The sequence below is a fragment of the Lampris incognitus genome, chromosome 16 (genome assembly GCF_029633865.1).
Source record: "Lampris incognitus isolate fLamInc1 chromosome 16, fLamInc1.hap2, whole genome shotgun sequence".
In the NCBI taxonomy this organism is placed as follows: domain Eukaryota; kingdom Metazoa; phylum Chordata; class Actinopteri; order Lampriformes; family Lampridae; genus Lampris; species Lampris incognitus.
The window spans coordinates 765134-784024 of record NC_079226.1 but is presented as its reverse complement, the minus strand read 5'-3'; the positions used below and the strand labels follow the sequence as shown (position 1 = coordinate 784024).

The following is an 18891-nucleotide window of genomic DNA, read 5'->3' as shown; positions in this document are numbered from 1 at the left end:
CAGCTAAACAACCAATCAGCATCACTTCTCCAAGCGGGGGACAACCAGCACAAGTGAAACAAGAATCTAAAAAACAACACATGACAACATGTGTCTGATAATACATGGACATCGAAGCGGGCACTCACATGTTCGACAAAACATGATTAAATTGATCTTATCGCTATCAGTTTATTACAGCAGTTATAGTGATAAAGCAGAAGACAGGCAATAAAAAATATTAAATTTGATTAAAATAGGTAAAGTGACCTACAGAGTTTGAATAAACTACACAGCAGCAGAGATTAAGAAGCTAAATCTTAAGATTCTTCTTGAAGACATCTGCTGATGTGGAGTCCTGCAAATCCTCCAGGAGATCTTCTTAAAGATGTAACCAAAAAAAAAAACTCCTGAGCTTTGGAGCGCACAATTGCCAAAGGGGAGAGGGTTGTTCAACCTACCCCAAAAAATTAAAGGTGGCTATCACCCTGGGAATAACATAAGCTCATAGTCACTACCATATGTTTTTAAGCCTGAAATTCGCATCACTTGAAGGTCTTCTTCTACATGACCAGTCATAGTAGACTGTAGTGTATAGTCATGTTTAGCCATAGTAGGTCAAAGGCCAGCTTGCATAAGATACTTGTACCTCTGCTTCCTCTTGCTGTCAGGAACATGTCATACTAAAACATTTGTTATTCCTCTAGTAGGCTACATGATATAATAATGTTTTTGTAGTTTTATCTATTAGATCCAAAGTGTTGAGAATTTAGAATTACAACAGAACTACAACAAAAATAAAATAAAATAAACATAAACGAGGATAAAGCAAGTAAAGGCAAACCCAAAATGTTTGTTTTTATAAGTGTTTTAATGTAAAGAGTTGTATATTAGGATCCCGGGCTGCATGTAGACTCAATGGTATCATCTAACACAGTTCAGCTGTTTGCCATCTTCTATGGTTCATAGCAGTGTTGGTGTTCTACCTGTTGTTCACTTCCTCTAACTGAACCTGTCCTGACAGGCTCTCTGCTCCACAACTTGATTACTACTCAGTAAGCTAAGACAGCGGGACTCCTCACCAGCTGATTTCACTGGTTATAGTTCCTCTTCTGTGGTTGAAGAGCTGTAAATCAGTGAAATCAGCTTGTGTGGAGTCCACTTGGAATGAACATCAGCCCCTCTTGGCCCTCCATGGCATATTGTTGAGTACTACTACTTTTAAATGTCTGTAGGCGGACACAGGAATACCTCTGCTAATGCTGACTCTGCAAAGTTGCTTGGCTAGTGTCTGCTAATTGAGAAAACACAAATGTGTAAATCTATATTTAACTTGGTGTTCAGCCAAAACCCACCTCACGTCATTAATAACATGTAAAAAAAAAATCAAGCCTATGTTGCACATGGTGATAGACTACAGTGGAGTCAGGGCCCGAACGTTATAACAGCCTGATCTGAAGTCCAACCGGAGAAGAGGGAGCAACCTGTGACTGCAAATCCAGACTAATGTGATTTCTCTAGTGAAAAACTATTTACCTTGACACTGTGCCAAAAGGAAAAGCAGAGGTTAGGGATCCAAGGTGGCTTTAAGATGACCAGACTAGGACTTCCGGTTTGACTAATGGCGGAGTGGGTTACAAACCAGGAGAGCTCTGTTGAAATCCTGGCTAAATTTTATTGAAACATACTCTACTTCCACGACTACTTTGTGTAAAGTTTTGTGAAATACTATCAAAATTTGGTAAACCATACAAAAAGCATAACCAACAGGCAAAGGATGATAATGAAGAAGTTAACCGTGATGACGAAGCACAAACTAGCCAAACTAGCGCCGTGGAAGCTAGCTAGCTAGCAACTCGCCGCTAACCCTAACCCTGGACACGGAGACGCTGCTGAAGGCCACGGAGGAACATATCCTATCCAAACGAACTGTCCAACTCTGCTGATCGGGAAATTATTGACCAGACAATCGTACACATGGAAACGACGCTCAATGACATGCAAACAAGACTTGTTTGCCTAGAATCCTCATGTGTAGCCCTGAACAAGGAAGATGAAGCGCCCAAATTCAAGCTGGGCGACGCGGAAAACAGATCGAGGCGCAGCAACGTTCGTGTAACGGGCATACCGGAAAAAGCTGAAGGCTCACAACCTCCACGTCTCTTTTTGAAGCATGTCTGAAAGAAATGTTTGGTGCTGGCGCTTTCCCCACCCCTTTAGTTGTGGACCGGGCTCACAGAGTGCCCACTCCACGGAGGAAACAGAACGACCCCACACGTCCATTCATCACACGGATCCACCACTACCAGACGAAGAGCACATCCTGAAGATGGCGAGGGAGGCGGGATCCCTCAGTTTCCATGGGTCCGAAATACATCTCTACCCGGACTACAGCGTGGAGGTCTAGAAGAAAAGAGCCGCGTACTCGACCGACACGTCGCAGCTGAGAAATGCTGGCTTTACATACAGAATGTTTGTCCCTGCCACACTCCAGGTCACCGAAAAGGATGGACAGACATTGATTTTTCCTTTCTCCCGCCAAAGCATCTTCGCTTCTTCAGAATCGTCTGCTACACACAACCCCTGCCTGCGCCGACTGTGTCTGGAACAACCAACTATCACGCTGGACTCAACCCCTGCGCTGACTGTTTCTAGAACAACCAACTATCACGCCGGACTCAACCCCTGCGCTGACTGTTTCTAGAACAACCAACTATCACGCCGGACACGCAACCCCTGCGCCGACTGTTTCTAGAACAACCAACTATCACGCCGGACACGCAACCCCTGCGCCGACTGTTTCTGGAACAACCAACTATCACGCCGGACACGCAACCCCTGCGCCGACTGTTTCTGGGACAACCAACTATCATGCCGGACACGCAACCCCTGCGCCGACTGTTTCTGGGACAACCAACTATCACGCCGGACACAATCCCTGCGCCGACTGTTTCTAGAACAACCAACTATCACGCCGGACACGATCCCTGTGCCGACTGTTTCTAGAACAACTAACTATCACGCCGGACACAATCCCTGCGCCGACTGTTTCTAGAACAACCAACTATCATGCCGGACACGCAACCCCTGCACCGACTGTTTCTGGGACAACCAACTATCACGCCGGACACGCAACCCCTGCGCCGACTGTTTATAGAACAACCAACTATCACGCCGGACACGCAACCCCTGCGCCGACTGTTTCTAGAACAACCAACTATCACGCCGGACACGCAACTATGCGCCGACTGTTTCTGGGACAACCAACTATCACGCCGGACACGCAACCCCTGCGCCGACTGTGTCTGGAGCAACCAACTATCACGCCGGACACAACCCCTGCGCCGACTGTGTCTGGAGCAACCAACTATAACGCCTGACACGCAACCCCTGCGCCGACTGTTTCTAGAACAACCAACTATCACGCCCGACACGATCCCTGCCCCTACTGTTTCTAGAACAACCAACTATCACGCCGGACACGCAACCCCTGCGCCGACTGTTTCTAGAACAACCAACTATCACGCCGGACACGCAACCCCTGCGCCGACTATTTCTAGAACAACCAACTATCACGCCGGACACGCAACCCCTGCGCCGACTGTTTCTGGAACAATCAACTATCACGCCGGACACGCAACCCCTGCACCGACTGTTTATAGAACAACCAACTATCACGCCGGACACGATCCCTGCGCCGACTGTTTCTGGAACAACCAACTATCACGCCGGACACAACCCCTGCGCCGACTGTGTCTGGAGAAACCAACTATCACGCCGGACACGCAACCCCTGCGCCGACTGTTTCTGGAACAACCAACTATCACGCCGGACACGCAACCCCTGCGCCGACTGTTTCTAGAACAACCAACTATCACGCCGGACACGCAACCGCTGCGCCGACTGTTTCTGGGACAACCAACTATCACGCTGGACACGCAAACCCCTGCGCCGACTGTTTCTAGAACAACCAATTACCACGCCGGACACAACCCCTGCGCCGACTGTTTCTAGAATAACCAACTATCACGCCGGACACGCAACACCCTGTGCCGACTGTTTCTAGAACAACCAACTATCACGCCGGACACGCAACCCCTGCGCCGACTGTTTCTAGAACAACCAACTATCACGCCGGACACGCAACTATGCGCCGACTATTTCTGGGACAACCAACTATCACGCCGGACACGCAACCCCTGCGCCGACTGTGTCTGGAGCAACCAACTATCACGCCGGACACAACCCCTGCGCCGACTGTGTCTGGAGCAACCAACTATCACGCCGGACACGCAACCCCTGCGCCGACTGTTTCTAGAACAACAAACTATCACGCCGGACACGATCCCTGCGCCGACTGTTTCTAGAACAACCAACTATGACGCTGGACACGCAACCCCTGCGCCGACTGTTTCTAGAACAACCAACTATCACGCCGGACACGCAACCCCTGCGCCGACTGTTTCTAGAACAACCAACTATCACGCCGGACACGCAACCCCTGCGCCGACTGTTTCTGGAACAACCAACTATCACGCCGGACACGCAACCCCTGTGCCGACTGTTTCTAGAACAACCAACTATCACGCCGGACACGCAACCCCTGCGCCGACTGTTTCTAGAACAACCAACTATCACGCCGGACACAACCCCTGCGCCGACTGTGTCTGGAGCAACCAACTATCACGCCGGACACGCAACCCCTGCGCCGACTGTTTCTGGGACAACCAACTATCATGCCGGACACGCAACCCCTGCGCCGACTGTTTCTAGAACAACCAACTATCACGCCGGACACGCAACCCCTGTGCCGACTGTTTCTAGAACAACCAACTATCACGCCGGACAAGCAACCCATGCGCCGACTGTTTCTGGGACAACCAACTATCACGCCGGACACGCAACCCCTGCGCCGACTGTGTCTGGAGCAACCAACTATCACGCCGGACACAACCCCTGCGCCGACTGTGTCTGGAGCAACCAACTATCACGCCGGACACAACCCCTGCGCCGACTTTTTCTGGAACAACCAACTATCACGCTGGACACGCAACCCCTGCGCCGACTGTTTCTAGAACAACCAACTATCACGCCGGACACGCAACCGCTGCGCCGACTGTTTCTGGGACAACCAACTATCACGCCGGATACGCAACCCCTGCGCCGACTGTTTCTAGAACAACCAACTATCATGCCGGACACGCAACCCCTGCGCCGACTGTTTCTGGGACAACCAACTATCACGCCGGACACGCAACCTCTGCGCCGAATGTTTCTGGGACAACCAACTATCACGCCGGACACGATCCCTGCGCCGACTGTTTCTAGAACAACCAACTATCATGCTGGACACGCAACCCCTGCGCCGACTGTTTCTAGAACAACCAACTACCACGCCGGACACAACCCCTGCGCCGACTGTTTCTAGATTAACCAACTATCACGCCGGACACGCAACCCCTGCGCCGACTGTGTCTGGAGCAACCAACTATCACGCCGGACACAACCCCTGCGCCGACTGTGTCTGGAGCAACCAACTATCACGCCGGACACGCAACCCCTGCGCCGACTGTTTCTAGAACAACCAACTATCACGCCGGACACGCAACCCCTGCGCCGACTGTTTCTGGGACAACCAACTATCACGCCGTACACGATCCCTGCGCCGACTGTTTCTAGAACAACCAACTATCACGCTGGACACGCAACCCCTACGCCGACTGTTTCTAGAACAACCAACTACCACGCCGGACACAACCCCTGCGCCGACTGTTTCTAGAATAACCAACTATCACGCCGGACACGCAACCCCGGCGCCGACTGTTTCTAGAACAACCAACTATCACGCCGGACACGCAACCCCTGCGCCGACTGTTTCTAGAACAACCAACTATCACGCCGGACACGCAACCCCTGCGCCGACTGTTTCTGGGACAACCAACTATCACGCCGGACATGCAACCCCTGCGCCAACTGTTTCTGGGACATCCAACTATCACGCCGGACACGCAACCCCTGCGCCGACTGTTTCTAGAACAACCAACTATCACGCCGGACACGCAACCCCTGCGCCGACTGTTTCTAGAACAACCAACTATCACGCCGGACACGCAACCCCTGCGCTGACTGTTTCTGGGACAACCAACTATCACGCCGGACACGCAACCCCTGCGCCGACTGTTTCTAGAACAACCAACTATCACGCCAGACACGCAACCCCTGCGCCGACTGTGTCTGGAGCAACCAACTATCACGCCGGACACAACCCCTGCGCCGACTGTGTCTGGAGCAACCAACTATCACACCGGACACGCAACCCCTGCGCCGACTGTTTCTGGAACAACCAACTATCACGCCGGACACGCAACCCCTGCGCCGACTGTTTCTAGAACAACCAACTATCACGCCGGACACGCAGCCCCTGCGCCGTCTGTTTCTGGGACAACCAACTATCACGCCGGACACGATCCCTGCGCCGACTGTTTCTAGAACAACCAACTATCACGCTGGACACGCAACCCCTGCGCCGACTGTTTCTAGAACAACCTACTACCACGCCGGACACAACCCCTGCGCCGACTGTTTCTAGAATAACCAACTATCACGCCGGACACGCAACCCCTGCGCTGACTGTTTCTAGAACAACCAACTATCACGCCGGACACGCAACCCCTGCGCCGACTGTTTCTGGGACAACCAACTATCACGCTGGACACGCAACCCCTGCGCCGACTATTTCTAGAACAACCAACTACCACGCCGGACACAACCCCTGCGCCGACTGTTTCTAGAATAACCAACTATCACGCCGGACACGCAACCCCTGCGCCGACTGTTTCTAGAACAACCAACTATCACGCCGGACACGCAACCCCTGCGCCGACTGTTTCTAGAATAACCAACTATCACGCCGGACACGCAACCCCTGCGCTGACTGTTTCTGGGACAACCAACTATCAAGCCGGACACGCAACCCCTGCGCCGACTGTTTCTAGAACAACCAACTATCACGCCAGACACGCAACCCCTGCGCCGACTGTGTCTGGAGCAACCAACTATCACGCCGGACACAACCCCTGCGCCGACTGTGTCTGGAGCAACCAACTATCACGCCGGACACGCAACCCCTGCGCCGACTGTTTCTGGAACAACCAACTATCACGCCGGACACGCAACCCCTGCGCCGACTGTTTCTAGAACAACCAACTATCACGCCGGACACGCAACCCCTGCGCCGACTGTTTCTGGGACAACCAACTATCACGCCGGACACGATCCCTGCGCCGACTGTTTCTAGAACAACCAACTATCACGCCGGACACAACCCCTGCGCCGACTGTTTCTAGAACAACCAACTATCACGCCGGACATGCAACCCCTGCGCCGACTGTTTCTAGAACAACCAACTATCACGCCGGACACGCAACCCCTGCGCCGACTGTTTCTGGGACAACCAACGATCACGCCGGACACGCAACCCCTGCGCCAATTGTTTCTAGAACAACCAACTATCACGCTGGACACGCAACCCCTGCGCCGACTGTTTCTAGAACAACCAACTACCACGCCGGACACAACCCCTGCGCCGACTGTTTCTAGAATAACCAACTATCACGCCGGACACGCAACCCCTGCGCCGACTGTTTCTAGAACAACCAACTATCACGCCGGACACGCAACCCCTGCGCCGACTGTTTCTAGAACAACCAACTATCACGCCGGACACGCAACCCCTGCGCCGACTGTTTCTGGGACAACCAACTATCACGCCGGACATGCAACCCCTGCGCCAACTGTTTCTGGGACAACCAACTATCACGCCGGACACGCAACCCCTGCGCCGACTGTTTCTAGAACAACCAACTATCACGCCGGACACGCAACCCCTGCGCCGACTGTTTCTAGAACAACCAACTATCACGCCGGACACGCAACCCCTGCGCTGACTGTTTCTGGGGCAACCAACTATCACGCCGGACATGCAACCCCTGCGCCGACTGTTTCTAGAACAACCAACTATCACGCCAGACACGCAACCCCTGCGCCGACTGTGTCTGGAGCAACCAACTATCACGCCGGACACAACCCCTGCGCCGACTGTGTCTGGAGCAACCAACTATCACGCCGGACACGCAACCCCTGCGCCGACTGTTTCTGGAACAACCAACTATCACGCCGGACACGCAACCCCTGCGCCGACTGTTTCTAGAACAACCAACTATCACGCCGGACACGCAACCCCTGCGCCGACTGTTTCTGGGACAACCAACTATCACGCCGGATACGATCCCTGCGCCGACTGTTTCTAGAACAACCAGCTATCACGCTGGACACGCAACCCCTGCGCCGACTGTTTCTAGAACAACCAACTACCACGCCGGACACAACCCCTGCGCCGACTGTTTCTAGAACAACCAACTATCACGCCGGACACGCAACCCCTGCGCCGACTGTTTCTAGAACAACCAACTATCACGCCGGACACGCAACCCCTGCGCCGACTGTTTCTGGGACAACCAACGATCACGCCGGACACGCAACCCCTGCGCTGACTGTTTCTGGGACAACCAACTATCACGCCGGACACGCAACCCCTGCGCCGACTGTTTCTAGAACAACCAACTATCACGCCGGACACGCAACCCCTGCGCCGACTGTTTCTAGAACAACCAACTATCACGCCGGACACGCAACCCCTGCGCTGACTGTTTCTGGGACAACCAACTATCACGCCGGACACGCAACCCCTGCGCCGACTGTTTCTAGAACAACCAACTATCACGCCAGACACGCAACCCCTGCGCCGACTGTGTCTGGAGCAACCAACTATCACGCCGGACACAACCCCTGCGCCGACTGTGTCTGGAGCAACCAACTATCACACCGGACACGCAACCCCTGCGCCGACTGTTTCTGGAACAACCAACTATCACGCCGGACACGCAACCCCTGCGCCGACTGTTTCTAGAACAACCAACTATCACGCCGGACACGCAGCCCCTGCGCCGTCTGTTTCTGGGACAACCAACTATCACGCCGGACACGATCCCTGCGCCGACTGTTTCTAGAACAACCAACTATCACGCTGGACACGCAACCCCTGCGCCGACTGTTTCTAGAACAACCTACTACCACGCCGGACACAACCCCTGCGCCGACTGTTTCTAGAATAACCAACTATCACGCCGGACACGCAACCCCTGCGCTGACTGTTTCTAGAACAACCAACTATCACGCCGGACACGCAACCCCTGCGCCGACTGTTTCTGGGACAACCAACTATCACGCTGGACACGCAACCCCTGCGCCGACTATTTCTAGAACAACCAACTACCACGCCGGACACAACCCCTGCGCCGACTGTTTCTAGAATAACCAACTATCACGCCGGACACGCAACCCCTGCGCCGACTGTTTCTAGAACAACCAACTATCACGCCGGACACGCAACCCCTGCGCCGACTGTTTCTAGAATAACCAACTATCACGCCGGACACGCAACCCCTGCGCTGACTGTTTCTGGGACAACCAACTATCAAGCCGGACACGCAACCCCTGCGCCGACTGTTTCTAGAACAACCAACTATCACGCCAGACACGCAACCCCTGCGCCGACTGTGTCTGGAGCAACCAACTATCACGCCGGACACAACCCCTGCGCCGACTGTGTCTGGAGCAACCAACTATCACGCCGGACACGCAACCCCTGCGCCGACTGTTTCTGGAACAACCAACTATCACGCCGGACACGCAACCCCTGCGCCGACTGTTTCTAGAACAACCAACTATCACGCCGGACACGCAACCCCTGCGCCGACTGTTTCTGGGACAACCAACTATCACGCCGGACACGATCCCTGCGCCGACTGTTTCTAGAACAACCAACTATCACGCCGGACACAACCCCTGCGCCGACTGTTTCTAGAACAACCAACTATCACGCCGGACATGCAACCCCTGCGCCGACTGTTTCTAGAACAACCAACTATCACGCCGGACACGCAACCCCTGCGCCGACTGTTTCTGGGACAACCAACGATCACGCCGGACACGCAACCCCTGCGCCAATTGTTTCTAGAACAACCAACTATCACGCTGGACACGCAACCCCTGCGCCGACTGTTTCTAGAACAACCAACTACCACGCCGGACACAACCCCTGCGCCGACTGTTTCTAGAATAACCAACTATCACGCCGGACACGCAACCCCTGCGCCGACTGTTTCTAGAACAACCAACTATCACGCCGGACACGCAACCCCTGCGCCGACTGTTTCTAGAACAACCAACTATCACGCCGGACACGCAACCCCTGCGCCGACTGTTTCTGGGACAACCAACTATCACGCCGGACATGCAACCCCTGCGCCAACTGTTTCTGGGACAACCAACTATCACGCCGGACACGCAACCCCTGCGCCGACTGTTTCTAGAACAACCAACTATCACGCCGGACACGCAACCCCTGCGCCGACTGTTTCTAGAACAACCAACTATCACGCCGGACACGCAACCCCTGCGCTGACTGTTTCTGGGACAACCAACTATCACGCCGGACATGCAACCCCTGCGCCGACTGTTTCTAGAACAACCAACTATCACGCCAGACACGCAACCCCTGCGCCGACTGTGTCTGGAGCAACCAACTATCACGCCGGACACAACCCCTGCGCCGACTGTGTCTGGAGCAACCAACTATCACGCCGGACACGCAACCCCTGCGCCGACTGTTTCTGGAACAACCAACTATCACGCCGGACACGCAACCCCTGCGCCGACTGTTTCTAGAACAACCAACTATCACGCCGGACACGCAACCCCTGCGCCGACTGTTTCTGGGACAACCAACTATCACGCCGGATACGATCCCTGCGCCGACTGTTTCTAGAACAACCAGCTATCACGCTGGACACGCAACCCCTGCGCCGACTGTTTCTAGAACAACCAACTACCACGCCGGACACAACCCCTGCGCCGACTGTTTCTAGAACAACCAACTATCACGCCGGACACGCAACCCCTGCGCCGACTGTTTCTAGAACAACCAACTATCACGCCGGACACGCAACCCCTGCGCCGACTGTTTCTGGGACAACCAACGATCACGCCGGACACGCAACCCCTGCGCTGACTGTTTCTGGGACAACCAACTATCACGCCGGACACGCAACCCCTGCGCCGACTGTTTCTAGAACAACCAACTATCACGCCAGACACGCAACCCCTGCGCCGACTGTGTCTGGAGCAACCAACTATCACGCCGGACACAACCCCTGCGCCGAGTGTGTCTGGAGCAACCAACTATCATGCCGGACACGCAACCCCTGCGCCGACTGTTTCTGGAACAACCAACTATCACGCCGGACACGCAACCCCTGCGCCGACTGTTTCTAGAACAACCAACTATCACGCCGGACACGCAACCCCTGCGCCGACTGTTTCTGGGACAACCAACTATCACGCCGGACACGCAACCCCTGCGCCGACTGTTTCTAGAACAACCAACTATCACGACGGACACGCAACCCCTGCGCCGACTGTTTCTAGAACAACCAACTATCACGCCGGACACAACCCCTGCGCCGACTGTTTCTGGGACAACCAACGATCACGCCGGACACGCAACCCCTGCGCCAATTGTTTCTAGAACAACCAACTATCACGCTGGACACGCAACCCCTGCGCCGACTGTTTCTAGAACAACCAACTACCACGGCGGACACAACCCCTGCGCCGACTGTTTCTAGAACAACCAACTATCACGCCGGACACGCAACCCCTGCGCCGACTGTTTCTAGAACAACCAACTATCACGCCGGACACGCAACCCCTGCGCCGACTGTTTCTGGGACAACCAACTATCACGCCGGACACGCAACCCCTGCGCCGACTGTTTCTAGAGCAACCAACTATCACGCCAGACACGCAACCCCTGCGCCGACTGTGTCTGGAGCAACCAACTATCACGCCGAACACAACCCCTGCGCCGACTGTGTCTGGAGCAACCAACTATCACGCCGGACACGCAACCCCTGCGCCGACTGTTTCTGGAACAACCAACTATCACGCCGGACACGCAACCCCTGCGCCGACTGTTTCTAGAACAACCAACTATCACACCGGACACGCAACCCCTGCGCTGACTGTTTCTGGGACAACCAACTATCACGCCGGACACGCAACCCCTGCGCCGACTGTTTCTAGAACAACCAACTATCACGCCAGACACGCAACCCCTGCGCCGACTGTGTCTGGAGCAACCAACTATCACGCCGGACACGCAACCCCTGCGCCGACTGTTTCTGGAACAACCAACTATCACGCCGGACACGCAACCCCTGCGCCGACTGTTTCTAGAACAACCAACTATCACGCCGGACACGCAACCCCTGCGCCGACTGTTTCTGGGACAACCAACTATCACGCCGGACACGCAACCCCTGCGCCGACTGTTTCTAGAACAACCAACTATCACACCGGACACGCAACCCCTGCGCCGACTGTTTCTAGAACAACCAACTATCACGCCGGACACGCAACCCCTGCGCCGACTGTTTCTAGAACAACCAACTATCACACCGGACACGCAACCCCTGCGCCGACTGTTTCTGGAACAACCAACTATCACGCCGGTGGTGGTTGGTAGTCTCTGTGGACACTTTTCTGTTTCCTTTTTTCCGTATGATTTCTTTTTGGCAGGCTGTGTGTTTGCATATAGCTGTTAAAGTCCTAATTTTAAATTCATAATTATAAGGCAATCTTGAGTCACGGATTCACGTGAATCCCTACTTGTGTTTATCGCGGTCATTTTGATGTGCAAGTTAACGTTCTGGCTGGATTATGAAACTTCTTCTCGGTCTGCACTATTTAGTGCCATTCATTTAGATTTAAGACAGTTGAAAGTTTAACTAAAACTATTTATTGATATCAATGTATTGATATCTCCAAATGTGACACTTTGCCCAGAAAAACATGACTTTTTTTTCTAAATTTGCCAACAATCAATACAATCGATCACATTCTTCCTTTATCCCCACACTGCAAAGGCTTGATATCGATTCTTTATGACAGAGTAAATAATATCTCCCCTCATTCATTGCAAGTTGTTAGGAGACTTTGGGAAGAGGACCTTGGAGGGGAAATGACGGATGATGACTAGAAGGCTTAACTTGGCTTAATACCTCCTCACCATGTGCAAGACACAGCTTAATACAACTAAAGGTTGTTTTGAGAGCACATTTGACCAGTGCTAGACCAGAACGTTTCCTAATGCAGACCTTTCCTGTCCTCGCTGGAAAAGTCAACCAGCAGATCACACACACATGTTCTTGTCACACCCTAACCTTACCACATTTTGGACCAGTATTTTTAATGCCTATAGCAAGATGTTTCACGCAGACATCCCTCCTAACCCCATATGTGCCCTATTTGGTTTTGCTCCAGAAACTTGTACCCTTAAAGGTAAAGCACATGTAATCATAACGTTTACCTCCTTGCTTGCTAGACGTCTCATTGTTCTCTCATGGAAGCAACGAGCATCACCTAATTTTTCTAGATGGGTTAAAGACATTATGCAGTTTTTGAAACTTGAGAAAATTAGAGCCACCCATCAAGACTCTATACAAAAGTTTATGAAGATTTTGACCCCCTTTTTCAAGTATTACACGAGCTTACAAATCCCACTCAATAAGGAAGATTAGAGTTAGACTGAGGCGGCAGAGAACTCCCCCCCCCTCCTTTTTTTTGTTGTCTGATTATTTTTCTTTTTTCTATATGTATGTGTGTATTATGAATAATACGTATGGCAAGCTATATGTGCAATCTGGGTACTAATCTATGTATATGGATTAGGTATGATGCATTTATGGTTATGTGGTTCTATATATATTCATGTGTATGTGCATGAAAATGTATTGTGAAAATCAATAAAAATTGTTAAAGAGAAAATGATCAGACTAGATAGAGCATCTTACCCTCCACTACAGTTCACTGTCTTTCTGTTCTACAGCTTCCATGACTGAAGAGAAGTAGCTAAGACGCCGTGGGTGAAAAGAACCAAGCCCTGGAGATGCTCTCAGATGTCTGAATCTCTTAACTAAACTGACATTGTTGTTTTGGACTAAATGGATGTGCAGGTTTCCAGCTTGCCAAAGTTTAATTAAATATGCCATGTCACAAAGTTGTTTCTAATCCTGTCTGTTTCACTTTGACCCAAATTATTAGAGCATGAGTTTCTGTAATAGAACCCAATTTCCCCTCAGGGATGAATAAGGTATTCTGATTCTGATCTCCTTGAAGTGTTAAATTCATTGATCAGTGTCTGTCCAACTCTAGGCTATTTTCTTTGCAGATTAATTATAGAGTATAACATAATCTTTTGGTAATCATAAAGTTACCCAATGCAACTCAAAAGTATGATTCCCCTTTTTTTTCTCCCCAATTGTACTTGGCCAATTACCCCACTCTTCTGAGCTGTCCCGGTCACTGCTCCACCCCCTCTGCCGATCCGGGGAGGGCTGCAGACTACCACATGCCTCCTCCAATATGTGGAGTCGCCAGCTGCTTCTTTTCACCTGACAGTGAGGAGTGTCACAAGGGGGACGTGGCGCATGGGAGGACCATGCTATTCCTCCCAGTTCCCTCTCCCCCCGAACAGGCGCCCGACCAACCAGAGTAGATGCTAGTGCAGCGACCTTGACACATACCCACATCCAGCTTCCCACCCGCAGACACGGCCAATTGTGTCTGTAGGGATGCCCGACCAAGCTGGAGGTAACATGAGGATTCGAACCGGTGATCCCCATGTTGGTAGGCAATGGAATAGACCGCTACACTACCTGGACGCCGCCTAACTCTTACTGATATACTTCAGAAATCCTCTCAGTCTTACTTCAGTCATAATCTGTCATAATTTCCCTACGGGGATCAATAGAGTGTATCAAATGGAGTGTATCAAATAGAGTATATCAAAATCAGTCTGAACACAAACTACTGACATGGTCTTTCTTGTCACTCTGTGCATTAATATTGTTTTAATGCAGCTGGTGTAAGATTTCAGGACATAGTTACCTTGGTCTCTATGGCACCGCTCCGAGCCGCCATCAACCTCAGGTGTTCTGCTGCAGAAGTACTTTCATGTTCCATCAAGTCCTGGTTTAACCCCTAAAACACACACCACATCAGCAGTGATGCCACCTGGCCCATCATATTATAAATTTATATTATTACTTAATACTATTAATCAATACTATCACAGCAAGCCACAGAAAATTGAATCAGTTCATCTGGACACAACATTTATTGACTAAGTGACCTCTTCAGTCTAAACTGACTGCAGGTACCCCCACCCTTACAAACAATACAGTGGTATAACAACCCAAACCAACGACCAGTTTGTGTGTGCCCATTAACTAGACTTACAATGGTCATGTGTACTATTCACAGAGGAGTGAGGAATGTTTGCAATCACAGCATTGTAAGATGGTGACAGATGTGTAACAACTGAAACCGGCGACCAGTTTCATGATCAGATACGGGTGTGCCCATTAACTGGAGTTTCAGTGGCCATGAGTACTATTCACAGAGGGTTGGGGAATAGTTGCAATCACAGCATTTTAAGATTTCTATTACAGGGATGGTTGTTCCCTCTTCACATAGATGGCTTCTTTGACTCCCCGTTCAAACCAGCGTTCCTCCCTTTCAAGGATGTGCACATCCTCATCCTTGAAAGAGCGGCCACTGGCCTGTAGATGTTGTAGACTGTGGAGTCCTGGCCTGTAGATGGTGTAGACATGTAGATGGTGGAGCCCTGGTCTGACATGTTAGCTCTCCTGTGTTGTGCCAGCGTCTGTTTAGTTTCCCCAATGTACAAGTCACGGCAATCCTCCTGGCACTTAACTACACTATATTGCTCTGTTTGTGCCGGGGGACCCGATGCTTGGGGTGGACCGACTTCTGGAGCAGTGTGTTTTGAGGTTTGAAAGCAACTGAGATGCAGTGTTTGGAAAATTGCCTTACACATTGGCAGTGTATATGGTGACAAAATGGCAAAACACATGGTCATTGTCTTGATGCTCAATAATTCAGGTATGAAAATCAAAGAACGTTGAATCAGCTTATCTGGACATGTTTATTGACAGAAATGTTTCATCACTCACGTGAGGACAGCCTGTTGTTAGTATGATTAACTTAGTAACCTATAACCTCTCTAACGTTCTGACATTTGTTCTTAACCCGTTGGTAGGCAGTAATGAACACCACATTCAGAACACTGGATGTTGTTGATAAGGTGAGGGACGTCATCATGGAGAGGATGAAACAATGGTCTCTTATGACGTTACGTCTCTTCACGTGCATCCCTGTTGATGTAGCAGTGGAGGTAGACCATATGAAATTACAAAATGACCCCACTCTTAGCGACAGGACCACTCTTAACACTGACCAAGTTTGTCTGCTCCTAAAGCTGTGTCTTCAGTCCACATACTTCACATACAGGGGGCAGTACTATAGGCAGAGGCATGGGGGCGCTATGGGTTCCCCAGTCTCACCTGTAGTGGCCAGCTTGTACATGGAGGAAGTGGAAAAGAGGCTCTGATGTCCTATCCAGGGACACCACCTAGCCACTGGTTCAGATTTGTGGACGACACCAGGGTTAAAATTAAATCTCAGGATGTAGCACATTTCACCGACCACATGAACTCTGTGGACACCACATCAAGTTCACCAGGGAGGATGTGGAACATGACAGGGTAGTCTTCTTACACTGTGAAACTGCAGTTGGTGATGGGGGACGTGTGATTGTTGATTACCATAAACCAACACATACTGATCAGTACTTAAGGTTTGACTCTCATCATCCACTGGAGCACAAACTAGGAGTCATCAGGACGCTGGACCACCGAGCTGACAGCGTCCCCACCGACACAGCGACCGGGGAAGAGGAGAAGTCCCACATTAAACAGACCCTGGTTAAGTGTGGCTATCCTAACTGGGTGTTTGTCAAACCAGGAAGATGCCCAACAGTGCACCAGCCGATCAAAGAAAGGAGAAGGACCACAGCTGTCTAAGTATAAACCAGTGGTGATTCCGTATGTGTGATTCTTTGGTTAATAGTAATGTGGATATGATGACCCCACTCTTAGCTATGAGTGGGGTCATGATGACCCCAACCTTAGGATATGATGACCCCACTCTTATAAAATGCAGCTTGATTGACTGATTGATGACAAGCAGGTAGAGACGTTCATTGTTCATTTCACTAAAACAGTGGAATAAGTTCAGGAAATGGTCTCACTTTACTGTAGTGCAGCCTTTCAGACCAGGGAATGACAACGTTTAAGTTTTATCGCCAGATTACCAGAACTACAGTCCCACAACACATTTGGTTTCACATCACCATATATACACACACTATAGCCAGAATCTGACCAGATCAATGTGGCAGAACTGCATCCGCATTCTGAAATTGTTCCCTATATAGATACTGATAAAATGGACAACACACCACAAAATTCATTTTCAATTTCATAAATTCAAAATTTACAAAGACAGTTCCTTTCCGCTATAGCACAGAATTGCCCCATTTCTGTGTAGGGGTAAAAAGCCTGAAGGTACACAGTAACCTTTTCTCTTTTTAATGCACGTGCCAAATCTAACGTACTTGGCCCTCTCATCATTTTTTTCTCTTGGGTATCTCAATCACCTTCATCTTTGTGTTGAACTAAGCAGTCCCTGCACTACCGTCATCAAAACAATAGCTACCATGCAAATACAGCTACCATGCTAACATAGCTACCATGCTAATATTCCTCCCACTTAACATCAAGCCCTTAATCACACTCATAAACGACAGAAATGTCACTATCATACCAACATGAATACAAAACATTTCTTCATTTAGGAGTACTGATAAACTATGGGAGTATGACTGACAGCCAACACAGTGATACAGTACGACTGACAGTGATACAGTAGGACTGACAGTGATGCAAGACTGATAGTGGTACAGTAGGACTGACAGTCATACAGTAGGACTGACAGTGATACGGGAGGACTGAAAGTGATACAGTAGCACTGACAATAATACAGCAGGACAGTCATACCGTAGGACTGACTAATACAGGACTGACAGTGACACAGTAAGACTGACAGTGATACAGTAGGACTAACAGTGATATAGTAGGACTGACAGTGATGCAGTAGGACTGACTAATACAGGATCAACAGTGATCCAGTAGGACTAACAGTAATACATGACTGACAGTCATACAGTAAGACTGAGTCTTACAGTAGGACTGTCGGTGATACAGCAGAACTGACCGGGGGATAGCAGGACTGACAGTGACACAGTAGGACTGACAAATACAGGACTGACAGTGACACAGTAAGACTGACAGTGATACAGTAGGATGACAGTGATACAGTAGAACTGACAGTAATACAGCAGGACTGGCAGTGGTACAGTAGGAAGAATAATACAGGACTGACAGTGGTACAGTAGGACTGACAGTCATACAGTAGGATGACAGTGATACAGTAGGACTGACAGTGATGCAATAGTAAGACTAATATAGGACTGACAGTGGTACAGTAGGACTGACAGTAATGCAGCAGGACTGACAGTAATACAGGACTGACAGTCATACACTAAAACAGTCATACAGTAGGACTGACAATGATAGAGTAGGACTGACAGTGATACAGTAGGACTGACAGTGATACAGTAGGACTAACCGTGGTACAGTAGGACTAACAGTGGTACAGTAGGACTGACAGTGATACAGTAGGACTGACTAATACAGGACTAACAGTGATGCAGTAGGACTGATAGTGATACAGTAGGACTGACTAATACAGGACTGACAGTGATACAGTAGGACTAACAGTGATACAGTAGGACTGACAGTAATACAG

The 18891-nt window shown here is 50.6% G+C and overlaps 1 protein-coding gene across 2 annotated transcripts in view; it reads right to left on the bottom strand.

Annotated features, from left to right (window-relative positions):
* Positions 1-18891, bottom strand: part of traf3 (TNF receptor-associated factor 3) — a 184403-nt gene that overhangs the window by 86042 nt on the left and 79470 nt on the right. For both annotated transcript variants that reach the window (XM_056295590.1, XM_056295589.1), the window contains exon 9: positions 15049-15141. In XM_056295590.1, the coding sequence (XP_056151565.1) occupies positions 15049-15141 (93 nt within the window). The remainder of the gene's footprint in view (positions 1-15048; positions 15142-18891) is intronic.